The sequence below is a fragment of the Pseudophryne corroboree genome, chromosome 5 (assembly GCF_028390025.1).
Source record: "Pseudophryne corroboree isolate aPseCor3 chromosome 5, aPseCor3.hap2, whole genome shotgun sequence".
Taxonomy (NCBI): domain Eukaryota; kingdom Metazoa; phylum Chordata; class Amphibia; order Anura; family Myobatrachidae; genus Pseudophryne; species Pseudophryne corroboree.
In genome coordinates this window covers 562,359,190-562,386,921 of record NC_086448.1, presented here as the reverse complement: position 1 = coordinate 562,386,921, position 27,732 = coordinate 562,359,190, and the positions used below count along the sequence as shown (strand labels likewise).

The 27,732-nt window shown below is 46.4% G+C and overlaps 1 protein-coding gene across 2 annotated transcripts in view; it reads right to left on the bottom strand.

Moving 5' to 3' along the window:
- Positions 1–22,133, bottom strand: part of CARMIL1 (capping protein regulator and myosin 1 linker 1) — a 581,945-nt gene extending 559,812 nt beyond the window's left edge. For both annotated transcript variants that reach the window (XM_063923281.1, XM_063923283.1), the window contains exon 1: positions 21,857–22,133. In XM_063923281.1, coding sequence (XP_063779351.1) covers positions 21,857–21,896 — 40 coding nt within the window. In that variant the 5' untranslated portion in view covers positions 21,897–22,133. The remainder of the gene's footprint in view (positions 1–21,856) is intronic.
- Between the last annotated feature and the right edge of the window lie 5,599 nt (positions 22,134–27,732).

Genomic DNA, 27,732 nt, shown 5'->3' with positions numbered 1-27,732 from the left:
CATTTTCCATTGCTTTTCATTGTTCTGTTTACTAAAAAATTGTAATAAACAGATTTGGAAGAAAAAAAAAAAAAAGATAATTAGAGGCTGACACTGCAAGATGTAACCTTTTGCCTTGGGTGGAACTGGATAACAAACTAAAATACTAAATGTTTTACTTACTAGCGCTAAAGCTGGGTACACACTGAAGTGATGTCGGGCCAATCTGTACATCAAATCTGGCAATATCACTTGTCAAAGTCGAAAATATTTCAGTACACACATCACGTCCAAACTACACACAGATGGCCTCCGTGCGCGTACTTGTTCTGCCGTACGTGCGCATATTCGCAATTTGCGTATGGTCGCTCCCGCGGTCCTGCGTATTAGCGCGTGATATGAGTAATTACGGTAGTGTTTGTAAGCGCATGGATAAGCCATAAAAACACATTACATATTTAATCCAAATAGTGCACAATGTACACATAGTCTCCCTGCACCACACCAGCGAGTTACACTTGTTTAAATGGTATAAGAACAAAAGGGATTCACCTTTACAGGATAGGAGGGGACAGAACTACGTTATAAGGTGGTGTTTGGTATCCAGCTGTAGGGTATTTTAAGAGCAATATTCCGGTGTTGGTTGCAGAAGATCACACGCTCCTGCGAATAGTTATGCGCAGGAGCAGAATATAAATATTAACTGTAATTACTGTGCTCTTGATCTGCAGCGGGAACCCAGAGGAGAACATCTGCAAGTGCACCTGGAACAGACATCGCCCACCTATTCAAACTGACCTATGACCTCTCCTGTACTGTAAACGACCATCCCAGTGTCCAATGGACAAAGAGATTACAGTTCCCATTGTGTTAGGTTTTGGACAAATGTATAAAAAGCCAGCTGCAGGCCAGGTCACTCTCTAAATCTCTGAAGGTCATCTACCTTGATGACTGAGGACAGGACCGGGAAGCGCAGGCGAAACCAAACATATGTACAATTGACTGTAGCCTCTTTTCTGTTATTGTAATTGTATCTTTGTTGTAACTTCCCTTTTATCAATTATATGTTGGCGGGTCGGATCCCAACTTCCTAAATACAATTTGTGTCATGTCTCTTTCTCTGCTAGATTTGTAAGTGTATTACAGACACACGTGAAGCTGCATAGTGCTCACGGCGTGTCGTGGTGTGTGTATGCACTGCGTGTACTTTGTACGCCCGTCATGACGTTAGTACGCAAAGTGCGTACACGGTACGGGACTTTGTACGCAAGCTGAGTAATAAGTACGTAGGCTAAGGATTGCATATAGCGACCACAGCGGCTCGATAATAAAGTGTATTAAAACCACACTTAAGTATTGATTTTAGTTCTGTAAGTAAATCAGCATTTACAATTGGGGGCTCGATCCGGTTTTCACATGCTCACAGGCTAGCGGGTCATAGCAGACTTTAATCTATCAGCAAAGGGTGGAAAGATATCTACGTTAAACCTTTTCCTGGTTGCTGGATGTTTTAAAAACCCTATTTGTGTGCTGTTAGATTGCGTCTGCTCTGTCTGGTCTGCAGAGGTGCTGATAAAACCCGTAGGTAAACAGGAAAAATGCTATTTAAAAATCTGTGTAATTTTTTTTGGCGCCAAAAGCGTAATAAAGCGTACCAATATTTTGCATACTCCCCCCACATAGTGTTGCTATAGGTTATTAGTCATTTCAAAACCTGTGTGAAATCGGATACATTTGTTTGCTATATAGATAAATTTGAAATAAATGTATTTAAGGGAGTAATTATAAAAACACAAAACGCACTTCTGGCCCAGTCGTAAAAGGGTTAAACCGAACAAGTGTGGGTTGTGTTTGTGGGCAATTATAGTTTGTATTGCTCACATTTATAGAGATTGTGTGATTTGTTTTATTGCGGACGCACATTTGTACACGTGTACAGGAGAGCGCTCGTGGCGTAAAAAGGCACGCTGGTCGCGTGTTTACGCAAGGTTGCATAGGAATACGGGCGCTAAGTACAAATTACACAATATTTGTTCAATTAAAGGCGGGATAGTATACATTTAATACAATAGCACATAACTATCCGATTTCAAAAACAGGTTACCTTAAAAATTTAGTTTAAAAACTGTAAGTACCTCTGGGGTAAAGCGGCCGACCTAAAGGGAGTAAACATTTTCTGTACAGAAAAGAAAAACAAGGTGTATTTGAGTGAGTGAAAGTGGAGTGAGAGGATTTGAACCCCGGAAATTCGGGTCCCGGAGGTACACCAAGTGAGTGGAGACTTGGTGGCGTGAGGAAGCTGACTCGCGTTAATAAAGGTTAAGATAATAATCAAATCGTGAGGTGATTTGTAGAGGAGCGTGATATAGAATTGTGCATTGTGAATTGAAGTTTAAAGGTTTTGTATTACGCTCCGGCTGAGGTATCGCAGCTTGTGTATTCGATTCCAGTGGTCGTAGGGCGGATAGATAACAAGTACCTATACGCTGTGCGATTGGGCCGCATGTTTGTGGGTGCGATACACAGCGCAACTTGATACCCCTTTACGAGCTTTTGCGTAAAATCGCAGTATCATTAGCGCTGTGTAGAGTATACGCAAGCGTGATTTGTGTACGTCAAAAAGGGAAGTTTTTGCTGGTCTATCTCAGGAAAATCTTCAACGGCGGATATTCACTGGAAAAAGTAAGTTATTCCTAAAACTTCCAGTGAATAGAAGCCAGTTAGGGCCTCACTGGGTACGCGGTGGTCACTATTGGAGTGAGTCGTGGTACGTCAGCGGAGAAGGAGCGAGTGAAAGCGTTAGGTGTCTTTCACAGTCTATTGTATTGTGCATTTGGGGATTGCATTTATAGGCAAAAAGTCTGCGATGGGATCCAATTGCACAAGCAGTGGGCGTTTGGTAGCTAGGGTTCAGGCAGAAGAGTTGGGAACGAGAAGGTCAGAATTGCGGCCGAGAGGGTCAGCAAGGTTTATTAGGTGTGAAAAATATGGTTCACACACGGAGGCTTTTTGCAATGAGTGGGTACGTATGACTGCGGAAGATAGGGCCCCATTCCCAAAGATGGGTAGCTTTGAATCAGAGGTGTTACATAACATAAGGATTAAAGTATGTCTGATTAAATCCAGTAAACAAAGGGTCAGACATACAAATTGTTTAAACCTGTGGCTGCAAGAGGGGGAGAAGCAGAAGGAACTGGCTTGCACTGCAAGTTCCAAATCTAGCGGGAAAGCGATAGAGAGCACACCACCACCACCATATATTGATGGGGAGAAATTGGCTACAAGCAATGGTGCATCAATAAAAGATAGGAAAGTCATAGATAAATGTGTTAACCCCAACCCTTGCCAGTTGTATCCCATCTTAAATTTTCCTCAGGTTTTTGAGCAGGAAGATGAGCCCAGCACGATATCGGCACTCTCTCTAACAGCCACCATACAGGACACCCAGGTGGGCACGGCCCAACCACCAAGAGTTGTAGCAAGGCCCCCTAGCGGAGGGATAAGTGAGGTCGTGTCCACAGGTAAGTACGGCACCATACACTATGCAGAGACAATAGCTTCCCGCATTATAGAGTCAAGCCAGAATGATGTAGTTGAATTAAATCCTGTCCGGGTGATTGCAGTTCCCAACGGGAGAACTGACACTCAGGGAGTAACTCCCATCAGGAACATTGCCATGCATTGTCCCTGGTCCCGGGCAGAGTTAAGGTCAATTATGTCAGAATTCCCCGATCCCAGAAAAGATCTAGTCGGATGCCAGAGGTTCATTAAAGAGTTAGGTAACGCCCACAAGCCCACAAATAAAGATTGGCGAACAGTGCTACGAGTGGGTCTACCCTCGAAATTCATAACCGATTGTAAGTTAGACGCAGAAGTACCTCTCACTGATGAATACAATCAGGAGAATGTACGGCAAATCAACCTGCAATTAGGAGTGTATTTCCCTACTGTTGTTAAATGGAATAAAATGTTCTCCATAAGACAAAAAGGTGAAATGGCATCAGAATATTTCCATCGAGCACTGCAGGAAATAGCTAGATACACTGGGATCGAGGATATTAAGGATAATGCACATCACAAGGAGGTAGTTGTTTCTGTATTAATGGACGGGTTAAAGAAGGCACTGAGGACAAGGGTGCAAACCTCTCTACCTAATTGGAGAGGTATCTCGGTGGCTGCATTGAGAGAGTCCGCTGTCGAGCAAGATCGGAACATCAGTAAGCACAGGGAGTCGCAAGGGGATAAACTGATGACGGTGAGTATACAGGCTCTTACAGCAAAGCCACATAAGCCAAAACCCCAGACCCCTGATGGTAAGTCACGGTCAATAGTATGCTTCTATTGTAATAAGGAAGGACATTTTGCAAGGGACTGTAGGAATAAAGGGACACATAACGTATACAGACCCCCTAGACCTGAATACGAGCCATACTACAATTCACATAATTGGGATCAAGGACCATATAGAAGAGATTATGAGCCACATAGAGGGGAAACAAGGAGGTACCCACCAAGGAGGGACTGGCAGGCCTCCGAAAACTCACAGCTACCCCCCTCACATATTGTAGCTGCCAATGCGCTGCAGGAGGGTCCCACTACACAATAGGGGTTGGGCCACACCTGTAGTCTGCAGCTAGTGAAGTTGATTGCTATCCTTGGTAGTGAACCTGAGGTCATGGTTGATGTAGCTGGTGTACCATTACCTTTCCTTGTAGATACAGGGGCGGCCAGATCAGTGTTGAATTCCACATCAGGTATAAAAACCACGGGTAAAACGATTTCGGCAATGGGAGTAACAGGAACGGTGCAACAATACCCTTTGAGTAGACCTGCAGAGATTACGATAGGGCCCTTGCAAACCAAGCATTCTTTTCTGTTGGCTGCATCAGCTCCGACTAATCTACTCGGCAGAGACTTATAGTGTAAAATGCGGTGTGTCATATACTGTACTCTTGAGGGTGTCTTCTTGGATATACCTGAGAACCACGCTCAAGAAGTGCAAGATATACTAGATAGGCTAATGTCGCATTCTACTGTTATTGGCACGTGTCCATCAAAGGTACAGGAAATGATCTCACAAATACCGGGTTCCCTTTGGACCAAAGATGGACAGGACACTGGATTGATGGCGAATGTAGCTCCAGTAGCAGTACAAGTAAAAGATGGCAGGATAGCTCCAAAAATCCCTCAATATCCTCTGAAGCCAGAGGTAGAATTAGGAGTGTACCCCGTCATAGAGCGGCTGCTACAGCAGGGCATCCTAGTCAGGACGTCCAGAACAGCCAATAGTCCCACCTTCCCTGTGAAAAAGAGTGGGGGGAGGGGTTACAGGCTAGTGCAGGATCTAAGGGGGATAAACAAAATAGTTGAGATCCAATTCCCCGTAGTGCCCAATCCAGCTGTCATCCTCATGCAAATTCCCTCTACTGCAAAATTCTTCACTGTCATTAACCTCTGTTCTGCTGTCTTTTCTGTCCCTCTTCACCCTGACAGCCAATACCTCTTTGCCTTTACGTACAGGGGAGTACAGTACACCTGGACCCGTCTCCCCCAAGGTTTCATTGACAGCCCGAGTATTTTCTCCCAGGCCTTGCATGACTGTTTACAATCCTTTCAACCTGACAGTGGATCAGTGCTAATACAGTATGTCGATGACTTGTTGTTGTGTTCTGACTCACTCGAATCGTCCTTGAAAGATACGAAACAGCTTCTGTTTCATCTTTCCCAGACAGGACACAAGGTTTCAAAGGATAAGTTGCAGTTGTGCCGGACCAGGGTCAAATACTTGGGACACTGCTTGACACAAGGACTTAGACACCTCACCGCTGATAGAATACAGGTGATTCGTGACATGACTCTGCCACAAACTCAGCAACAGATCCACACTTTCCTTGGAATGTGTGGGTACTGTCGAAACTGGATTCCAGGGTTCTCTATACTGGCTTTACCTCTGCAAGAAATGGTCTATTTGAACAAACCGGAACGGATCTCTCACACAGATGAGTCCGAACTGGCATTTGAGAGACTCAAACAGTGTCTATCACAAGCACCTGCATTAGGTATGCCAGATTACGAGAAGCCCTTCGAATTGTATGGTACTGAAAGTGCTGGGTGCGCGGCAGGAGTCTTAACACAGAGACATGGTGATGCCAGCAGACCGGTAGCCTACTACAGTGAACAGTTGGACACTGTAGCAGTCTCTCCACACTTGCTTGCGAAGTGTTGCAGCGATAGCTTTGCTGGTGAGTAAAAGCGAGGACGTAGTGTTAGGACATGACTTGACCATCCATACACCTCATGCAGTATCAGCCTTGCTGAACTCCGCATAAACCAGACATGTCTAATCTGTTCGGTTTACAAAGTGGGAATTATCACTGATGGCCCCTGTAAACATCACCATTAAGAGATGCAGCTCACTAAATCCTGCAACCTACTTGCCAAGTGTGCCTGGACAGGCACAAAGGGTGGAGGATGAGAATGATGGTGAAGGAGGATTTAGTGCAGACACTGATACGCATGATTGTATGGAATACCTGAACCAAACTTTCACTGCGAGACCTGACATCAGTGACAACCCACTGGAAGGAGTAGACTTTACCTTCTACACTGACGGTAGTTGCCACAGACAGACGGAATAGGGAGTTTTGTGCACCGGATATGCAGTTGTAGATGACAAAGGTATCATAGAAGCTGAACCCCTTGGCCCACCGCACTCAGCACAAGTTGCTGAGCTGGTCGCCCTAACCAGAGCATGTGAATTGGCCAAAGGTAAGTCAGCTAATATATACACAGACTCTAGGTATGCTTTTGGAGTGGTGCATGATTTTGGGGCCCTGTGGCGCCTCAGAAATTTCATGACGGCAGCTGGCACACCTGTACCACATGCGTCCCACATCAAAAGGCTTCTGACAGCAATACAGGAACCAGACAGAGTGGCTGTTATCAAGTGCAAAGCACACACTTACAACCAAGACCCAATCTCACTTGGTAACAGCCGGGCAGATGAAGCTGCTAAATCAGCAGCAAGCACCCCCATACAGACGAACATCACATCACTGATGACATTTAGCACGGTCAACACACAATAGCTAATTAAAATGCAAAATTTGTGTTCCCTACAGGAAAAGGCGGTCTGGAAGTCGAAGGGGTATGGTCAGGAGTCCTCAGGACTTTGGACAGGTGGACACGGTAAGCCAGTGGCCCCCAGAGCATATCTTCCAAGTCAAGCTGAGGCGGCACACGGTCTGACTCATCTGGGCAAAGAGGGTATGTGCAAGCTGGTAAGAGCCTACTGGTGTGCGCCAGGATTCTCTTCTCATGTAGGTAAGAGAGCGATGACATGTTTTACTTGCTTGAGGAAGAATATTGGTAAGACAATACCAACAGAGCCATCCCATATCCCTCCTACAGACGGACCTTTTCAGGTAATACAAATCGACTTCATACAGTTACCACCCTGTAGGAATTTTAAATATGTGTTAGTATGTATCGATGTGTTTTCCAACTGGGTAGGAGCGTTCCCTGCTGCCACAAATACTGCTACGTTCACTGCAAAGAAAATTGTGCAGGAGTTTGTGTGTAGATATGGTATCCCTAGAGTGATTAAAAGTGATAGGGGTACCCATTTTACAGGTGAAGTCTTTCAGGTCATGTGCAGACTGATGGGAATTAGTAGCAAGCTGCATACTCCGTACCGACCACAGGCGAGTGCGAAGGTAGAGAGAGTGAACAGCACTATTAAGAACAAGCTGAGCAAAGTGATGGCTGAAACTGGATTGCTGTGGCCAGAAGCTTTGCCACTAGTGTTGTACAGCATCAGAACCACTCCCAGGTCACCGCTTAACTTATCACCCTTTGAAATTCTTTTTGGTCGACAACCTCATGTAATGATAGACCCCCAGGATGATTTGAAATGCAATAATGAAATAACTGTGAAATATTTGGTTAGGATGAGCCAGCAGCTGAGAAATCAACAAAGAAATCTAAAGCTGGTGATTCCTGACCCAGTGATCGCAAAAACGCGTTATAGCGCGTATTTTACCCTGAAACTGTCACCTGGGACCCACTTTTAGAAGATGAGCGGGTCCCACAGGACGCGCTCATTCTAGATCTGTGTGTCAGCGCCCTAACCAATCAGCGGCACACAAGAGGTGACTGGCTGCTTCCCCAACCAGTCACCTCCTGTAGTCTCCAGCGAATCATAGCCTGCTGTGTCTCCCTCTCATTGGCCGCCAGTCCGGCACGCTGCGGCTTTGAATCCTCCTCCCGCTGCGCGCTGATCCTAGGCTCCGCTGCCAGCACGTACCTGGTATGTATCTGTGCCGCAGCACTGGCAGAGACTGGCCCCTTGAATCCTCCTCCCGCTGCGCGCTGATCCTAGGCTCCGCTGCCAGCACGTACCTGGTATGTATCTGTGCCGCAGCACTGGCAGAGACTGGCCCCGCTCACCCAGCAGTGTCACCAGCGCCCTCCTCCTATGCAACGGTGAGTGCCGCTCGAGTCAGTCACTGCTCCATGCTGTGCTGTGTCCATGCTCAGAGACAGCATGATACTCTGTGCCCTTGCACTGTCCTGGTCGGCATGTCTCACCTATAGACTGTGCCCCTTGCATGGTAAGAAGGCACAGCAGCAGGGCGGGTATAGAGACACTCCAAGGTCCAGGGGCATATAAAGGGGTCTGTGGTGCCTAACAAAGAAGTTTACAATTATCGCTCTGGCCACCCACAACTTAACTGGCAGGGAGGGATGGGGGGAGGGGGGAGGAGAGAGAGGTGTTTGATGTAAGGTGAAGACAGAGAGCGCTGGATCTACCTGCAGAACATCAGTGTAAACGGCATAGTGCATGCATGGGGCAGATGATCCAGATGACATACAGAGGCTGGCCGGGCAGGGAGAGCTTTCACCATTGACCAATCAGCACGGAGTAGGGGAGGAGCCTAGGGAGTATCTCAGAAGCAGGCAGCCGTTCATTCAGTGGTGAGTTGAACAGAGCAAGTAAATATGCATAGAGGTCTGTATAATAACTGTCACTTCAACATCTATATTAATACAGCTTACCCATCACACTAGAAAATACAGATAGGATAGCTAATCTGCACTAACCTCCATCAGCTGCAATTACTGCAAGTGCCCTGTTAACATATATGTATTTATTTGTTGCTGAAATTTGTTTATGCTAAATAGCTATATAACACAGTGCAGTAGCAGTGTTATGTCGTTTTGGTCATTGCCTAAATGTTCAAGTTAAATTTTAGTTGTAAACTAAAAAAAAAGAATATTTAAATAACAACCAAATGCTTTTGGCATAATTCTTTGTTTTCTTCGCCCCTTGTGGGCTTGCTGAGCTCACCACGAGTTCTATTCCCACTCTATGGGTGTCGTGGACACCCACGAGTGGGAATAGCCCCTGTTAGCCGGCATTCTGGTGGCGGGGATCCTGTGCAGGGCCGGATTGGCCATTACAGTTACCGGGGAGTTCCCCGGGGGGGCTGACTAGTGTGTGGGGCCACCTGTCATCGGTGGCCCCTCCCTCTCCCTTTTACAGCTAGTACTACCGCGGCCACTATCGCAAGAAGAGGCCCGCGCTGCCTAGCTGAGAATAGGTGCACGCGCCACATCAGTGATGTCACGCACCTCGAACGAGTGACTTGTCTAGCAGTCTGCTCTCCGCTCCCCGAGCCGCCGTCAGCTGCAGCCTGCAAGCCAGTGGTAAGAGGAGGGGACACGGAGTGGGCAGGGCCGGATTAACAATGGGGCTGATGGAACTGCAGCTCCATGCCCCCCCCTCTCTTTAAAATAGAGACAGGGGAAAAAAAATTTTTTTTTTTTTTTTAGCTTCAAGCAGCCACTTGGGGCCCATCCATTCACACCACAACTGATCTCCCCCTGATAGCCAGCCAGAAACTTTAATAATGAAATATGTATGTGCAGTGATCGCAAAAACGCGCTATGGCGCGTTTTTTACCCATTTTTTAAGACCTGGAGGACGACGGACAAGGTGATTACTGCAGTGTGCCTCAGTGCTCTTACCTGGTGTAGTGTGCCTCAGTGCTCTTACCTGGTGTAGTGTGCCTCAGTGCTCTTACCTGGTGTAGTGTGCCTCAGTGCTCTTACCTGGTGCAGTGTGCCTCAGTGCTCTTACCTGGTGCAATGTGCCTCAGTGCTCTTACCTGGTGCAATGTGCCTCAGTGCTCTACCGAGCGCATTGTGTATAACGTACTCTACCGGGCGCATTGTGTATAACTTGCTCTACCGGGCGCATTGTGTATAACTTGCTCTACCGGGCGCAGTGTGTATAACGCGCTCTAACTGGCGCAGTGTGTATAACGCGCTCTAACTGGCGCAGTGTGTATAACGCGCTCTAACTGGCGCAGTGTGTATAACGCGCTCTAACTGGCGCAGTGTGTATAACGCGCTCTAACTGGCGCAGTGTGTATAACGCGCTCTAACTGGCGCAGTGTGTATAACGCGCTCTAACTGGCAAAATGTGTATAACGTGCTCTAACTGGCGAAATGTGTATAACGTGCTCTAACTGGCGAAATTTGTATAAGTCCTCAACCTGGTGCAAAGTGTATAACGTGCTGTACCTGGTGCAAATTGTATAACGTGCTGTACCTGGTGCAAAGTGTATAACGTGCTGTACCTGGTGCAAAGTGTATAACGTGCTGTACCTGGTGCAAAGTGTATAACGTGCTGTACCTGGTGCAAAGTGTATAACGTGCTGTACCTGGTGCAAAGTGTATAACGTGCTGTACCTGGTGCAAAGTGTATAACGTGCTGTACCTGGTGCAAAGTGTATAACGTGCTGTACCTGGAGCAAAGTGTATAACGTGCTGTACCTGGTGCAAAGTGTATAACGTGCTGTACCTGGTGCAAAGTGTATAACGTGCTGTACCTGGAGCAAAGTGTATAACGTGCTGTACCTGGAGCAAAGTGTATAACGTGCTGTACCTGGAGCAAAGTGTATAACGTGCTGTACCTGGAGCAAAGTGTATAACGTGCTGTACCTGGCGCAATATGTATAAAGTGCTCTACCTGGTGCAGTGTGCATAGGAGGTTCTACCTGGTGCAATGTGTATAAGAGGCACTACTGTGTGGTGTAATGTGAATTGGCACTATTATGTGGTCACGCCCCTTCCCCATGAAGCCATGCCCCTAAAATTTTGTGGAGCGCCTTCGGCGCTCATTGCCTATACTTTGCGGTCTGGGAGGTGGGACACCAATTCACTTTCTGCCTAAGGGCACCAAAATGTCTAGTTACACCTCTGGTGCAGGGTGTCCTGCATGCTACACAGCCCAGCAGCATTGTCACCCCATCCCCCCACCTTGCAACACTTTTGTAGTGTCCAAACAAGATAAAGTTTAAAAAGAACCTTCATTTCGATGGGACCCAGAAAAAGACTGGTAGGACCCCAATTTTTAAAAGTGAGGGGTCCCTGGGACCCACTTTTTTTTTGGCTCAGCGCGATCACTGCTGACCTACCGAACAGTAATTGTCATAACATTGAGCCTGGGGATTATGTGATGATACAAAATTTTCTACGCTCAGGTTGCCTCATTGACAGGTGGGAAGGACCATACCAAGTCTTGTTAACCAGCACTACAGCATTAAAGGTTGCCGAAAGAGAGACTTGGGTCTACTCGTCCCACTGCAAGAAGGTCGCTGACCTGGAGAAAACTCGTGACAAAGAGCAAGGTGAAGAGAACCTCATATCACTAGAGAGTCTATTCCGGGAAAGCTGAGAGGCAGGACTGTTGAACGGCACCTGAGCGCGGAGAGCAACAAGATCAAGGACGGTTGTCGCACCATTTTCTTTTTTCACCACCCCCCCTGCATTTTCCTTTCTTTTCTCCTCCTTATTTTCCTTCTTTCCCCTAATGAAATGGATCTATCACAAGAGACTGCGTTTCGGGTTCTGCTAGTAATATTGTTTTTGATCAGGACAATTTGCTTTGGTGAGGGTCCCAGAGAGGTCGAGCAAGGATCTGGAATGGGTTCTGATGGCGAGTACGAATTTGTAGGATTTCAGGAGCAGCACATCACTCGAGTAAAGGCTGGTATCAGTAAGCGCTCTGGTAGTCATGGAGCTCGGAGGCAATGTGAAGGGTTATTGTCTGATGAATATTGTATTTGTAAGAATTGTGAGAACATAGTCAAAGACGGTGCATCCAGAGATGTCAGTCCAACATTAATATCGACATGGACAGACATCCGTTGAGTAATTACCACTCATTAGTGGGTAAGGTCTTAAACCAGATAGAATGCTGGGTGTGCTCACAGGTACCTCAAGGACAGAGTAAGTCAGGATTAGTACCATACCCTTTAGCAATAGATGAGGTACTGGAATTACGGGGTGGGAAACCGGTGGACAAGAAATTCAATATATCTAGGCCCCCTAGTTTGAAGCTCCACCAGTACAACGTAGATAGGTCCCTGTTGTGTTTTGATATTTCCATTTTCCGAAAACCAGGAAATTGGGAAGTGACTTGGAATAACCAGACAATTACTTTTTCACACAGAGCTGATAGGATTCCTATCGACTCTGAACTTGTACGCAAGATAGCCAACAGTGGGAGGCATTTTCGGTATAGGTATACACGTGGAAGCAAGACCATGTGGGTTGGAAAAGTATCGTCAGGGTATTGTGCCCATATCATACAGCCCGATACTTGTACTGAACAAATGAGAGAACTAGGGATTGGTTTCTTTACCTGGAAAGTTTGTTCTCCCAGATGATGCCTATTTCAAATGTGGGAGGAAAGCGTACAAGTGGCTTACTCCAAGCTCTGAGGGATTGTGTTACATTGGAAGGGTACTACCAGAGGTCATGACCAAAACCCACGACAAAATCAAAGACGTTCACCACAGTGCTCAGACTCCTTATACTCATACCCACTACGAACACATCATCAAGAGACACCTCAAAGATAGGACAGAGCACGCAGCCTCTGATTTGATTCATGAATCCACCAGGATTCAGTTCCTTCTCGCATTAGATATCACCCGTACTGCCAGAGGAACTATAAATTATAGGTACATCCATGCGCTAGCGAACTTGATAGACAATATCACCGAGATATATGATAACACCTTCAGGTATATGGGAAGGGAGTTACAAGCCTACAAGAAGGAACTGATCCAGCACAGGATGGTCCTTAATTACGTCACAGCCGTGACAGGTTGGTACTGTGTTACCCTAGCAACTCAATATGGCGTGAAGTGTTGTATGTATATCACGAATAGCACTGACGACCCCACGGAGATCATCGATCACAAGATGGATGAGATCTTACAGTTGAAGTGGGAGTTCAGGAGGAAGCACAACCTTACCTTAGCGACTGTGGGTAATGAACTGACCGGCAGGGTCTCTTGGTTGAACCCACGCAAATGGTTCTCAGGGTTAGGAGAGTGGGCTCAAAATGTCATTATGAGTGTGGGGAAGTTTCTCCTTTGTATCCTGGGAGTCACCATAATTATTAGTCTGATATTCAGGTGTGTTCGAATTCTAACGCGGCACAAGCACAGAACAGGAGCGAGAGCGCTGTTACAGCAGCAGATTTAATTTATGACCCCTCAATAGAAACTGTGATATGATAAGGATTGTAAAAATGAATTTCATGGCCTGTTTCTTTTACCCGTTTTTCTCTGTCTCCCCCTCTGCCCAGATACATCCAACCGGAAAAGACGTCAACCCTACCCAAAATGTTTATGTGAATGTATTTTTATATATGTGTCTGGTCTTCATCTCTGCAACCTCCAGTTAATGGTACACATAGTCGACAGGTGATAGCCACATATACTAGCACTCACATATGTTCTCCCTCCATGTATCATCAACTAAATGTGCACCCCATTTGTTGGACTAAGAAGCAGAAAACAGCTCGGTAGTGTTTGTTTGCCCATTTACAGACCCTTAATACGGGATGAGAAGGATTTAATGCAGGCATGTCCAAACTGTGGCCCTCCAGCTGTTGAGAAACTACACATCCCAGCATGCCCTGACACAGCTTTAGCATCCTCTGACAGTAAAACTGTGTCAGAGCATGCTGGGATATGTAGTTTCACAACAGCTGGAGGGCCGCAGTTTGGACATGCCTGATTTAATGTATACCTCACAATACCTCAAAGCTTATTTAGAACATATACGGCACAATGATACATGCCCCTCAGACATTAATACATACATGCTTTTTACTATCCCACTAGGTTACACATTTCCCACCTACTGCTCTCCCCCGATCATCCAAACTTGTATATATTGTGTAGATAATATTTTCTGTTTAGTAGTAGAGTGTGGCAGTTATTGATGACTGCCAAAGGGTGGACTGTCGAAGTCGAAAATATTTCAGTACACACATCACGTACAAACTGCACATAGATGGCCTCCGTGCGCGTAGTTGTTCTGCCGTGCGTGCGCATATTTGCAATTTGCGTATAGTCGCTCCCGTGGTCCTGCGTATTAGCGCGTGATATGAGTAATTACGGTAGTGTTTGTAATCGCATGGATAAGCCATAAAAACACATTACATATTTAATCCAAATAGTGCACAATGTACACATAGTCTCCCTGCACCACACTAGCGAGTTACACTTGTTAAAATGGTAAAAGAACAAAGGGATTCACCTTTACAGGATAGGAGGGGACATAACTAGATTATAAGGTGGTGTTTGGTATCCAGCTGTAGGGTATTTTAAGAGCAATATTCCGGTGTTGGTTTGCAGAAGATCACACGTTCCTGCGAATAGTTATGCGCAGGAGCAGAATATAAATATTAACTGTATTTACTGTGCTCTTGATATGCGGCGGGAACCCAGAGGAGAACATCTGCAAGTGCACCTGGAACAGACATCGCCCACCTATTCAAACTGACCTATGACCTCTCCTGTACTGTAAACGACCATCCCAGTGTCCAATGGACAAAGAGATTACAGTTCCCATTGAGTTAGGTTTTGGACAAATGTATAAAAAGCCAGCTGCAGATCAGGTCACTCTCTCAATCTCTGAAGGTCATCTACCTTGATGAGTGAGGACCGGACCGGGAAGCGCAGGCGAAACCAAACGTATGTACCATTGACTGTAGCCTCTTTTCTGTTATTGTAATTGTATCTTTGTTGTAACCCCCCTTTTATCAATTATATATTGGCGGGTCGGATTCTAACTTCCTAAATACAATTGGTGTCATGTTTCTTTCTCTGCTAGATTTGTAAGTGTATTACAGACACACGTGAAGCTGCATAGTGCTCACGGCGTGTCGTGGTGTGTGTATGCACCGCGTGTACTTTGTACGCCCGTCACGGCGTTAGTACGCAAAGTGCGTACACGGTACGGGACTTTGTACGCAAACTGAGTAATAAGTACGTAGTCTAAGGATTGCATATAGCGGCCGCAGCGGCTCGATAATAAAGTGTATTAAGTGTGGTTTTAAGTATTGCTTTTAGTCCTGTAAGTAAATCAGCATTTACACACTAGTGACCTTGTTTATGCTCATGAAGGGCGGGACATGATCATTCCATCCTTCATAAAGCCCGTTCCAGTGTGTACATAGAATCTGAGCTCAAGGGCATTCTTTCCGATATCAGAACAAATGTCTGTCGCTCCAGTGTGTTCCTAGCTTAACTCTATGGAACTAGCAATGTCTTGTGTCTAACAGTCAAACCAGAAGATCCTCTCTACTGCTTTGGTGGGCCTTAGCTGGGCTGTTAAAGTCCCACCCCCATGAACGTTCTATTCATATGACTGAGAAGTCCAAAGAGGAGGAACTGACACAATTCTGCAAGTCTGCTGCTGAAGGGCCAGCCTTCTGAATGGTCCACTAGGATGCCTCAAGCCACCCACCAAATCACCATATCCACCTAGACTAAATAAGTAAAGCTTTGTATTTTATTTTAGGTCACCTAATATAACATTTTGGGGTTTTGGACAGAAAAATCTTTTAAACGGAGGAAATCATACCAAGTCTGTTTGGACAGAAGGTTTAGGTAGCAACTGGACATTTAAATAGAAATAAGGGAACAAATAATACTAAACGAGAGCCAGTATGGTAGAAATGTACTGAGGAGTGAATAGATATATTTTATTGTCAACAGCATAGTGGTGGTGCTGGAAGCTGAATGGATTTATCAGGGGACCAGGCTGTGATGCGTAGTGTTAGGGTTCAGGTGCGGAGTAGGGTGCACTGCCATCCTGTTATGGCGCTATGTAGGATATATCAAATATAAAGGTGCCTTAGATAAAACCTTAAGAAACCATTAATAAAAGTGGGAGAGGTGGATACACCATTATAAAAGATGTGAACTGTGTAATCTGAAATAGAAAGAAACCCTAAAAAGGATATTGTAGATAGGCCTAGAGCAGGCTTTTTCAACCAGAGCAGCTTCCTGCACCTTCAGAGTGAACTGTTGGCCCAGGCTCTTCTTAGAGGATCAGTCGTGCTCCGGACGTGACCTATGCCTTGAAAACGGTGTGATATCATAGGTCACGGCCGCCGCGTCTCACCACCCAGCCAGCCCACCCGCCTGCATACACATCTTCCAGTTCCCGCCTGCATACACAGCTTTACTTGCCCACCCACATCCACACTTGCCGGCCCGCCCGCTGCTCAGTATTCGCAGAACTCCACTATGAACAATCCCCGCCACTGATGATAATATTTTTTATTTTATTTCTCCTATGGGGAAAAATAGGATTTATGTGGGTAGAATAAGAATTTATGGATTTATGGGGGGAACAATGTGAATAATTCATGTGGTGTGCAATAGGATTTATGTGGAGAGAAATGTGATTGATTTATATGTGTAGCAATAGGATTTATGTAGGGAGCAATATGATTTATGTGGGGAGCAATGTGATCATTTTTTCTGTGTAGGCCAATGTATGTGTGAATTATTATTTTTTTACTATGAGGGCCAATGTGTGTGTTTAGTTTTTTTCTGTGGGGAACTGATGGTGTGCCTTGGGAATTTTAAAATATTGGGGGTAATTCCAAGTTGATCGCAGCAGGAAATTTTTTAGCAGTTGGGCAAAACCATGTGCACTGCAGGGGGGGCAGATATAACATTTGCAGAGAGAGTTAGATTTGGGTGGGTTATTTTGTTTCTGTGCAGGGTAAATACTGGCTGCTTTATTTTTACACTGCAAGTTATATTGCAGATTGAACTCACCACACCCAAATCTATCTCTCTCTGCACATGTTATATCGGGTGTCGTACGGTATGCTGGCGCTCGGGCTCCCGGCGACCAGCATACCGGCGCCAGGAGCCCGACCGCCGGCATACCGACAGCGTGGCGAGCGTAAAGGAGCCCCTTGCGGGCTCGCTGCGCTCGCCACGCTGCGGGCACGGTGGCGCGCTACGCGCGCCACACTATTTTATTCTCCCTCCAGGGGGGTCGTGGACCCCCACAAGGGAGAATAGTTGTCGGTATGCCGGGTGTCGGGATTCCGGCGGCGGTATACTGTGCGCCGGGATCCCGACATTCGGCATACAGAAGACCACCCGTTATATCTGATCTGCCCCCCTGCAGTGCACATGGTTTTGCCCAACTGCTAAAAAATTTCCTGCTGCGATCAACTTGGAATTACCCCTATTGTTCGGTGTGCCGCGAGTAAAAAAAGGTTGAAAATCACTGGCCTAGAGAATTGATAATGATATGGTAATGGCTGGGCATAGCTTGCAAAAGTATACAAGCATACTAACAAATACAAGTAATAACTTTTGTACAAGTCATTAGTCAAACCAAAGTCCCAGGTCTGACCCGTGATTTGGAACACTGTTCCAAACCAAGTTAGACCCGGGACAGACCCCTTTCACACTGCGGCACAGACCCGAGTTAATCCCAGTTCAGTGCCATTCACACTGCACCCATGATGTCATCTCCAAGCGCCAAGATATCCAATCTCCTCCTGCTGCACATCGGACCTGAATATACTGCCCTGTTACATGGGTCCAAACCTGCTCGCTACCCGGTTTGACCCTGCATTAACCTGGGTTATTTGGGCACTTTAAAAGAGGCATTCATGTACACAGTTTCATTAAGGGTTTGAAAAAGGATGGAAAGTTGTAATGGATAAAGTAAATGATTAACAAATACAGACATTACATAGCAATATCTTCAGGAGTTTAACGTTAAAGAAGAAGATAGCTGGTTCCTAAATTTCCAAAATAGGTGGTCAGTGAATTGACAGCAGGCATACTGTAACACTCCTATAAGGTTTGTCAGATTTGGTCATACAAGTGCATGCACATGTGGACTAAATGGGTCTGACAAATCTAATGAGCATGATCAGATGCAGTCACTATCCCACCATATTTATCATCAGTTTTAGCTGACACCTGACAGATTCTAAAGGGATGTGTTTGGCATCCCTACAGTCGGGATGCCATCGGTCATGTGACTGATGCCGGAATCCCGACACTTGTCAGTATACTGGCGCCAGGACACCGACAGCAAGTATAGAGGTGGGTAGTAGGGTTGGCGGGGGGGGGGGGGGGGGGGGGGAAGTAGGGTTAAGGTTAGGCACTACGGGGAGGGGGGGGGGGGGGTTAGGGTTAGGCACTAGGGAAGTAGCGCCTTAGCCGAAATTTAGCCCTAGCCGCCATCCCCCTAGATTCAGCCCTAGCACCACCGAGGAGGGTTAGGGTACAAGGGGTCTATTTACTAAGCCGTGGATGGAGATAAAGTACCAGCCAATCAGCTCCTAACTGTCATTTTTCAAACCCAGCCTGTGACATGGCAGTTAGACAGTGATTGGCTGGTGTTTTTTCTCCATCCACTTTATCACTATCCAAGGCTTAGTAAATAGACCCCTTAACTCCCAAAACCATCGGCATTCTCAGATTCGGGATGCCGTGGTCCATCATGTGACCGACAGCATCCCATACGACAGGATGATCTATCACACCATTCCTAAACAGATATTAATCTGTGATCTTTATCCCTATACAAACTGCAATAAACAGCGTCCTAGCTCTCACAAGACACCTTCAGGCACCCAGTGCCATAAGGCCTATATACAGAATATGCCATTCTTCCCTGGATTATATACACAAAAGTCAAAATGAAAGACAATAATTTATAGGCCACACAACTGAACAAAAGCAAAGAATTCTACACTGTAAATTAACAAGAAAAAGTAAATATGAGCCTTAGCCACATGTAGCTTTAGAAGACAACGCAGGCAAATGACCACAGTTGTCAACTTCACTCTATATTACATTTGTAGTGTGTGCTGTTTATTTAAATAGTTATCAGTTCATTGTATTATTATTGTATCATTCTATGGATGACTTATGCCCAACATGAACATTTTCCATCTAGCTACTAACAGGTCTGCAGTATATTTGGGAAATACTGCAACCATTTATATCTACCAAGGGCCTGTTTTCACATTACATTACTGATTACATAAGCAACAGCTCAATTCCAGTTTCCAATTACTATATGTGTTGAAAAACAACAGCATAATATAATAATAGAATGACAGACTTTGTTAATCAGATAAAATCGTCTACTTGTAGTAAACAGTAGTTTTTAGAATTCTCCAAAGGATATGTAAAAAAAATTAAAAAAAATACAATCCTATTTGTACAATCAGTAGCCAACATCGGTCACAAAATTAGATATCTATAGGCTAGCTGGCAACACACATAAATTGAAGGGTAGTCTTCAGTATACCGGCTGTCAGGATCCCGGCGCACAGTATACCGGGACCGGAATCCCGACAGCCGGCATACCAACACTTATTCTCCCTCGTGGAGGTCCACGACCCCCTGGAGGGAGAATAAAATAGCGTGGCGCGCGTAGCGCACCACCGTGCCCGCAGCGTGGCGAGCGCAGCGAGCCCGCATGGGGCACATTTGCGCTCGCCACACTGTCGGTAAGCCGGCGGTCGGGCTCCCGGCGCCGGTATGCTGGTCGCCAAGAGCCCGACCGCCGGCATACCATACCACACCCAAATTGAAGGCTGTATAAATGAAATCAAAATGATGATGCACGTTCCGGCATTTAAGACATGTAAATGGTCGGGATAGCGGCAGCCACATGATCGACAGCGGCATGCCGACACTGAGGATCCAGACATCGGAGGGGGCCAATTTTACCCTTCCCTAGCACTCCGGGTGGGGGGCAGCTAGGGCTTACCCCTCCAGTGGTCGGATACTGCTACCCCCCCAGATCCTTACCCTAATCCACTCCCCAGACCCTAACATGATCTGCCAATACTTGCCTCCGGGATTTTGGGTGTCGGTGTCCCAGCACCAGTTTCCTGAGTGGTGTCGGGATTCTGGCATCAGTCACATGACCGTCAGCATCCTGACGGTCATGTGACCGACACAGGAATCCTGACTCCACTGAGGTGTCCTGTACCAGAGCCAGATTTACATACAATTATATAAGCCCAAGGGTTCATGTGGACATTATACAAAGGTGCAGCAGTGTATACTGCTGGAAATTTGGCGAGCTTTGATCAGAGATGTGAGGAAAAGATAGGTGCCTCACCTGCCATATATTTTTTACTCCAGACTTCCGACTATGAAAATAATAAGAATGCAAAGAATGTATTTATAATAGATCTTCTCACGTGCCGCACCTCACAGCATGTCACTGGTGTCTATGTACTGAGACTTGGTGAGAGATAAAGCGGACGGAGATAAAGTACCAGAAAACCAGCTCCTGTTCACAGCCTGTAACATGACAGTTAGGAGCTGATTGGCTGGCAGTTTATCTCCGTCCACTTTATCTCTCTCCAAAAAAAAAAACAAGCCTGGGGTCATCACAGTTAGGATTCATGGGGTGGTCTTCAGTATGCCGAGTGACGGGATCCCGGCGCACAGTATACCGGCGCCGGAATCCCGACAGCCGGCATACCGACACTTATTCTCCCTCGTGGGGGTCCACGACCCCCCTGGAGGGAGAATAAAATAGCGTGGTGCGCCACCGTGCCCATAGCGTGGCGAGCGCAGCGAACCCGCAAGGGGCTCCTTTGCGCTCGCCACACTGTCGGTAAGCCGGCGGTCGGGCTCCCGGCGCCGGTATGCTGGTCGCCGGCATACCATACTGAACCCGGATTCATGCTAACCATAACGTAATCTATACACCCATAGGCAAATGCAAGGGTGTGTGTCGTGGGTGGGAGAATCCAGTTACCCGGAAACCCATCACAGAGCAGGGATCTTGGATTGTGGAATAGTGCCCACATTCAGCTCTGACCTGCTTGCCCCACTGTTGCACCTAAAGGCTTACGTCATCACTGGTCCTGTATATGTCTTAAATAGTACATACACTGCACTGTACGAAGTGCTAGCCATACCCCCTTCACCCTCTAGAAATGCCCCTGACACCAATAAATAAATGACATTTATTTTTAAGGGACTTAGCATATTACTATTTATATATGAATATGGCTTTAGAAGGCACTATGGAATTAATATTAGTTGTAAACAAACATAACTTTCCCATAGAGGTCTGTGCAGGTGTCAGATATTTAGTGTAATATACAGCTGCAGCATGACCCTGTTTAGGGGCACATCGCCTGTTATCTCTATCGAGGCTGGATGTAAAGCGAGTATTTAAATCCATCCTGATCCCAAATAAACTCTGTGCCCTCCCCTGGCCTGTGAGAGTACACTGCTGTCAGTGCACACAGCCATACATGCAGCAGCCCCAGCCCACAGCAGCAGACCCAGCATCCAGGCTTCCAGCGTACTATGCACGGCCACGCCCACTCCATTAACCCGTGTAACGCTGATACCTCCCAGCAGTAGCAGCAGAAGCGCCGCTGTGTCACCTGCAAGCCACATACACCCGGGCACGGCGCTCACACACAGCGGTCGCCCACACCACCAACCATCCATACAGGACACATTATTTCAACTCTCACCCAGTAATTCTTTGGGGACCTCCGAGATCTCTTCTGTCATTTTCCCCTCTTGTCTGTGATGGTACCAGGCAGTGAGCTGCACACAAATCAGCCACACAATGTCCACAACAACGTGCTGCTGTCACTCCAACTGCGCGACCTGCTCAGTGCTACTGTACATGGCCACTGCTGCAACCCTCCATGCCCCAGATCTCCAGGTTACTCCGATACAACAGGAAATAAATGTATCCCGGCTGAGAAATCCCTAGCACTGACTAGTAAGGGGGAGAGGCTTAATGAGACAGGGGGGAGGGGGTGGGGAGTGTGAGAGATAGGAGGAGGGGAGGCTGATAACAGCAGCTCTCTGTCTTTTTCCCTCTAGCTTTATTTCAGAGGCTTTTTCTCTTCCTGAACACATTCACCTCCTCGGCCTCCTCCCTCTGCTCTGGCAGGCATACAGTATGAGGCGAGAAGTAGCCACAAGAAGTGGCACACCAGGGTACAGGTACCACACGACTGATCCACAGGACACAGGCGCAAGTGTGGTCTACCTTGGGCACAGGCATCAAGTGTGGCAAGAAGCTTTAAACTTAGTGCCTTATGGGTGCCAGGGCTTGAGGAGAGGCACCTCAGAACACAGGAGGGGAGATATATCAAGCCTTGGAGAGAGATAAACTGTGCTAGATTAATGACAGACGCTGATTGGTTGCTTTGGCCAACTTCTCCACTTTATCTCTCTGCAAGGCTTGATACATCTCCCACAAGGTACAAGAGGTAGCACTCATGGTTCAGTGACAAGTGGCACCCCAATACCCAGGCACAAGCAGGGGCTCTCCAGGACCCAGGCACAAGCAGGGGCTCTCCATTGCCCAGGCACAAGCAGGGACTCTTCATTGCCCAGGCACAAGCAGGTGGCTCTCCAGGTCCCAGGCACAAGCAGGAGCTATCCATTGCCCAGGCACAAGCAGATAGCTCTCCAGGACCAAGGAACAAGCAAGGGCTCTACAGGACCCAGGCACAAGCAGGGGCTCTCCAATGCCTAGGCACAAGCAGGTGGGTCTCCAGGACTCCGGTACAAGCAGATGGGTCTCCAGGACTCAGGTACAAGCAGATGGCTCTCTATTGCCCAGGCACAAGCAGCTGGCTCTACAAGACCCAGATACAAGCAGATAGCTCTCCAGGACCAAGGCACAAGCAGGGGCTATCCATTGCCCAGGCACAAGCAGGTGTGTCTATAGGACCCAGGTACAAGCAGGTAGCTCTCCAGGACCAAGGAACAAGCAGGGTCTCTTCAGGACCCAGGCACATGCAGGGGCTCTCCATTGCTCAGGCACAAGCAGGGGCTCTCCAGGACCCAGGCACATGCAGGGGCTCTCCATTGCTCAGGCACAAACAGGGGCTCTCCAGGACCGAGGCACATGCAGGGGCTCTCCATTGCTCAGGCACAAGCAGGGAGTCTCCAGGACCCAAGCACAAGCAGATGGCATTAGCAAAGTGTGAAGGAGTATATAAGGAAATTAGGGGGTCATTCTGAGTTGATCGCACGTAGCAACTTTTTGCTGCTCGTGCGATCAACTAGACGCCGCCTATGGGGGAGTGTATTTTAGCATAGCAAGGCTGCGATCGCTTGTGCAGCCCTGCTATGCTAAAAAAGTTTTGTGCAGAACAAGACTAGCCCTGCAGTTACTTACCCTGTGTGATGGATCCAGCGATGAAGGTCCCGGAATTGACGTCAGACAACCGCCCTCCAAACACCTGGACACGCCTGCGTTCGGATCTCCATGCCCGAAAAACGGTGAGTATCCGCCCTTGAACGCCTCCCCGCTGTCAATCTTCTTGCGATCGCGCTAGCGATCACTTTCTTCTGGTCGTTGCCCGGCGACGGCTGTCGATGGGCAACGACGCACATGTGCATTATACGACCCGTTCGAGCCGTCGCCGGGCAACGACGCACATGTGCATTATACGACCCGTTCGCACCATAGCGTGCGAACGGGTCGGAATGACCCCCTTAGTCTGTAGATGTAGGAAGGAGAGCTTTATAGAAGAGAAATTTAATTTGATTTTGAGGGCTGTAAGGATCCAGTGGTGTGAGAAGCAGAGGGGGGCGCGTGAGCGAGTAGAGAGGAAAATGAGGTGGCCATCAGAGTTTAGGATAAGCTGAAGTGGAGCAAGGGGAGTTAGGAAGGCCAGAGAAGAATAGATGACAAGAAGTACATCATTCTGGAAATATTGTGGAGGTGGAATTGGCAGGATTGGAAGAGGGACAATGGGGCAGATGTATTAAGCCTGGAGAAGGGATAAAGAAGTGATAAAGCAATGATAAGTGGAAGGTGATAACGCACCAGCCAATCAGCTCCTAAGTGTCAATTTACATATTGGAGCTGATTGGATGGTGTGTTATTACATTGCACTTATCACTGCTTTATCACTTCTCCAGGCTTAATACATCTGCCTCTGAATGTGGAGGGATAAGGAAAAGACAGAGTCAAAGTGACACCGAGACATTGGATTTGGGGAACAGAGGACACAGGTCAAGTTTTGAGACCCAAAGATGTAGACCTATCCTGGGACTCTCTAGGACCAATGCACAAGCAGAGGCTCTCCAAGACCCAGGCATAAGCAGGAACTCTGCCGGATATTGCCAGTAACCAATCAAAAGCAGTAACTCCAGGCGCAGGTAAAGCAGAGGACCTACAAAAGCTAGCTGAAGAGCAGTTGCCCATCTAGACTCGGTCACAAGCAGAGACTATCTAGTACCCAGGCACAAGTAAGGGTTTTCGAGGTCCAAGACCCAAGCCAGAGCTCCCCAAGCACATCAGGGGCTCACCAGGACCAAGGGCAGAAAGGGCCCAAGCACAAGCAGGGGCTGTCCAGGGCCCTGGCACAAGCATTGAATCACCAGGACCCAGGCACAAACAGAGGCCCTCCCAGGCATAGGCAGGAACTTGCCAGTGCCCAGGCTTAAGCAGGGGCTCAAATATGCTAGGTGGAAGCAGGAGCTCTCCAGAGCCAATGCACATGCAGCATTCTCTAGAGCCCAGGAACAAGCATAAAGAAAGCAGTCGTCATCTATGCATACGTTGGCACCCTCTAAACTCGCAATATTACACTTATTAAAAATAAATAATGAGAGAGCATCAACATGGACACTTTATTGAAGCTGCTATTTTTGTAAATGGTTGTAGAATTATTTATTGTGAGAATGGAGATGAAAATAATACATTGACATTTTAGGATTGTCCAAATGATAGAATTTTTTTTATTTTTTTTATTTTTAGTACCCAACTGATGTTGGTAGCCTACTTCCTGAAAATTGGCTGCTAATACTGATAAGTAACAATAAGCCACCTGGCAGATACTTACTGTATATTCTACTGTAACTATTGGTTGTTCTGTAATACCATTTGCAGTTGTACAAATCAATGTTGCATGATAGCAGTTTTCTGGCAGTCACTGGGAGCCATCTGCTGGTACAACAAGAACTCATCTCATCCTCTGCATGGGTTTGTTTATATCTCAGCTTCTACGTGTGGGGGAGACAGCAGATGGAAGCTCATTCACAGTGCATGCAACAAATAAAACCGTATACAGTAGCTTGTTTTCCAGTTAACAGTCTTATTTGCAAACCATGTTTGAGACTGAGCCATGTCTTTGAATCGCAATTAAATTAAAATCATAAATCTGAAAATTGAGTATGTATGATGCTTAATTATGTAAATGTGTTATGTGAGGAGCAGAGAAACTAGACTGCAAGTAAGAAATGTGAAATTTGTAGCATTTATAATTTTAACTATAAATATTATTGATGTTCCTTGAGAGCTCTTATATATATATATATATATATATAATATTATTATTATTATTATTTATAAGGCTGCAGAAGGGTTCTGTAGTGCCGAAAAAGGGGAATACAACTTATTCTGACAATACGTTACATAAGTATATACTAAAGCTGAGTACACACCACAGCAACGTGACTTCGACTGCCCGTCGTGCTGACAGAGCATCCGTTTCAATTAAGTATATACTGTCAAAGTTGAAAAATATTGTAGTACACACAGCACGTACTAACCACACACACATGCCCGCTGCGCGTGCACTTGTTCCGCCGTGCGTGCACATATCCGCAATTTGCGTATGATCGCTCCCGCGGTCCTGCGCGTGGTATGGGTATTTACGGTGGAGTTTGTGAGCGCATAGAGGGTTATCAAAACATTACATATTTAATTCAAATAGTGCACATTGTACACATAGCCCCCCTGCACCACATCAGCAAGTATCAACAGTTTAAATGATTCCAGGACAAGGGGATTCGCCTTTGCATGATAGGAAGGGACAGACTAAGGTTATAAGGTGATGTCTAGTATCCAGCTGTAGGGTATTTTAAGGGTAACATTCCGGTGTTGGTTAGAGGAAGATCGTATGTTCCTGCGTATAGTTATGTGCAGAAGTAGAATATAGATATAAACTGTATTTACTGTTTATTATGTATGCGGCAGGAATCCAGAGGAGACCACCCACAAGAGCAGTTGAGAAAGACATCGCCCACCTTTTCAAATCAACCTATGACCTCTCCTGTAATGTAAAGATGCATCTCTGTGTCCAATGGACAAAGGGATTACAGTATCCATTGTATTGTTTATGGAAGTAGTGTATAAAAAGCCTGTTGCTGCCTGGCCGGTCAGAAGACTCTTAACGCTATCTACCTGATGAGTGGAGGACTGGACCAGGTTGCGCAAGCGAATATTCTCACGTATGTACATTGACTGTAGCCATTTTACTCTGTTGTATTTTGTAGTGTATAAAGTGTATTGTTATCCCCTTCCAGATATATACGCTGAGGTTTCGGAGCCCAGTGTTTAACTACAAATCGGTGTTGTGTCCTCTTTTCCCTGCTAGGGTTTAAAGCGTATTACATTACCTAACTGTAAAAGGTTTAAGAGTGTATTGATAAGGTGTGTACGCACTGCGGGTACTTTATACCGTCAGCGCTGCATAAGGTTTAAGGTGTAACCTCATTGCAGTGCGTTGCTGCATACGGTTTAGAGTGTAATAATATCATTGCATTGCATTATGAATAAGGTTTAAAGTATATCTAGAGTGTGTGCGCGCTGTGTGTACTTTGTACCCCCAGCGCGGCGTTTGTACGCTAAGTCCGTACAAGGTACGGGACTCTGTACGCAAATAGCGTACAAAGTGCGTAGCGTGTGTATTAAGTCTAGCGGCCGCAGCGGCTCCATGGTAAAAGTGTATTTAGAGGTATAGCTTTATGGTTTAAGATAATATCGACATTATCAATTGGGGACATTGTCCGGTTTTTCCTCATCCCCGCAGCCTAAAGCAGACTTTATCTGTCAGCAAAGGGCGGACAGGTATCCCACGTAAGCCTTCTCCTGGTTGGTGGATACACTGGTAAACCCTATCTCATTGCTGGTAAGATGGCGTCTGCTCTGCATGGTTTGTAGGGATGCTGGTGGGATCCGTAAGGTAAATATACAAAGCTATTTTAAAAGTCTGTGAATTTGTATTTTGGCGCCAAATGCGTACACAACACAAGCATACACCTGTACTTTGTATACCTGCTCGTATTGTTGCCATAAGTATTGATTATTATATTCATTTTGACCTGTACTGAGAAATTGTTGCTATTTAGTTAAAACATAGACTAAATATTAAGGAAGTAAACGTAAAACACAAATACAGTCTGGCCTAGTTAAACAGGTTTATACAGAGAGATACTGTTTTTATGTTAAGTAAACGATTATAGGTAATATCGCTTACATTTATAGAAGCGTGGGATTTGTACTACTGCGGACGTACGGTCTTTGTACACTTGTCTCGGACAAAGTAAGGGACTGTGTACGCAACGTAAAGACATACGCACGGTCGCGTGT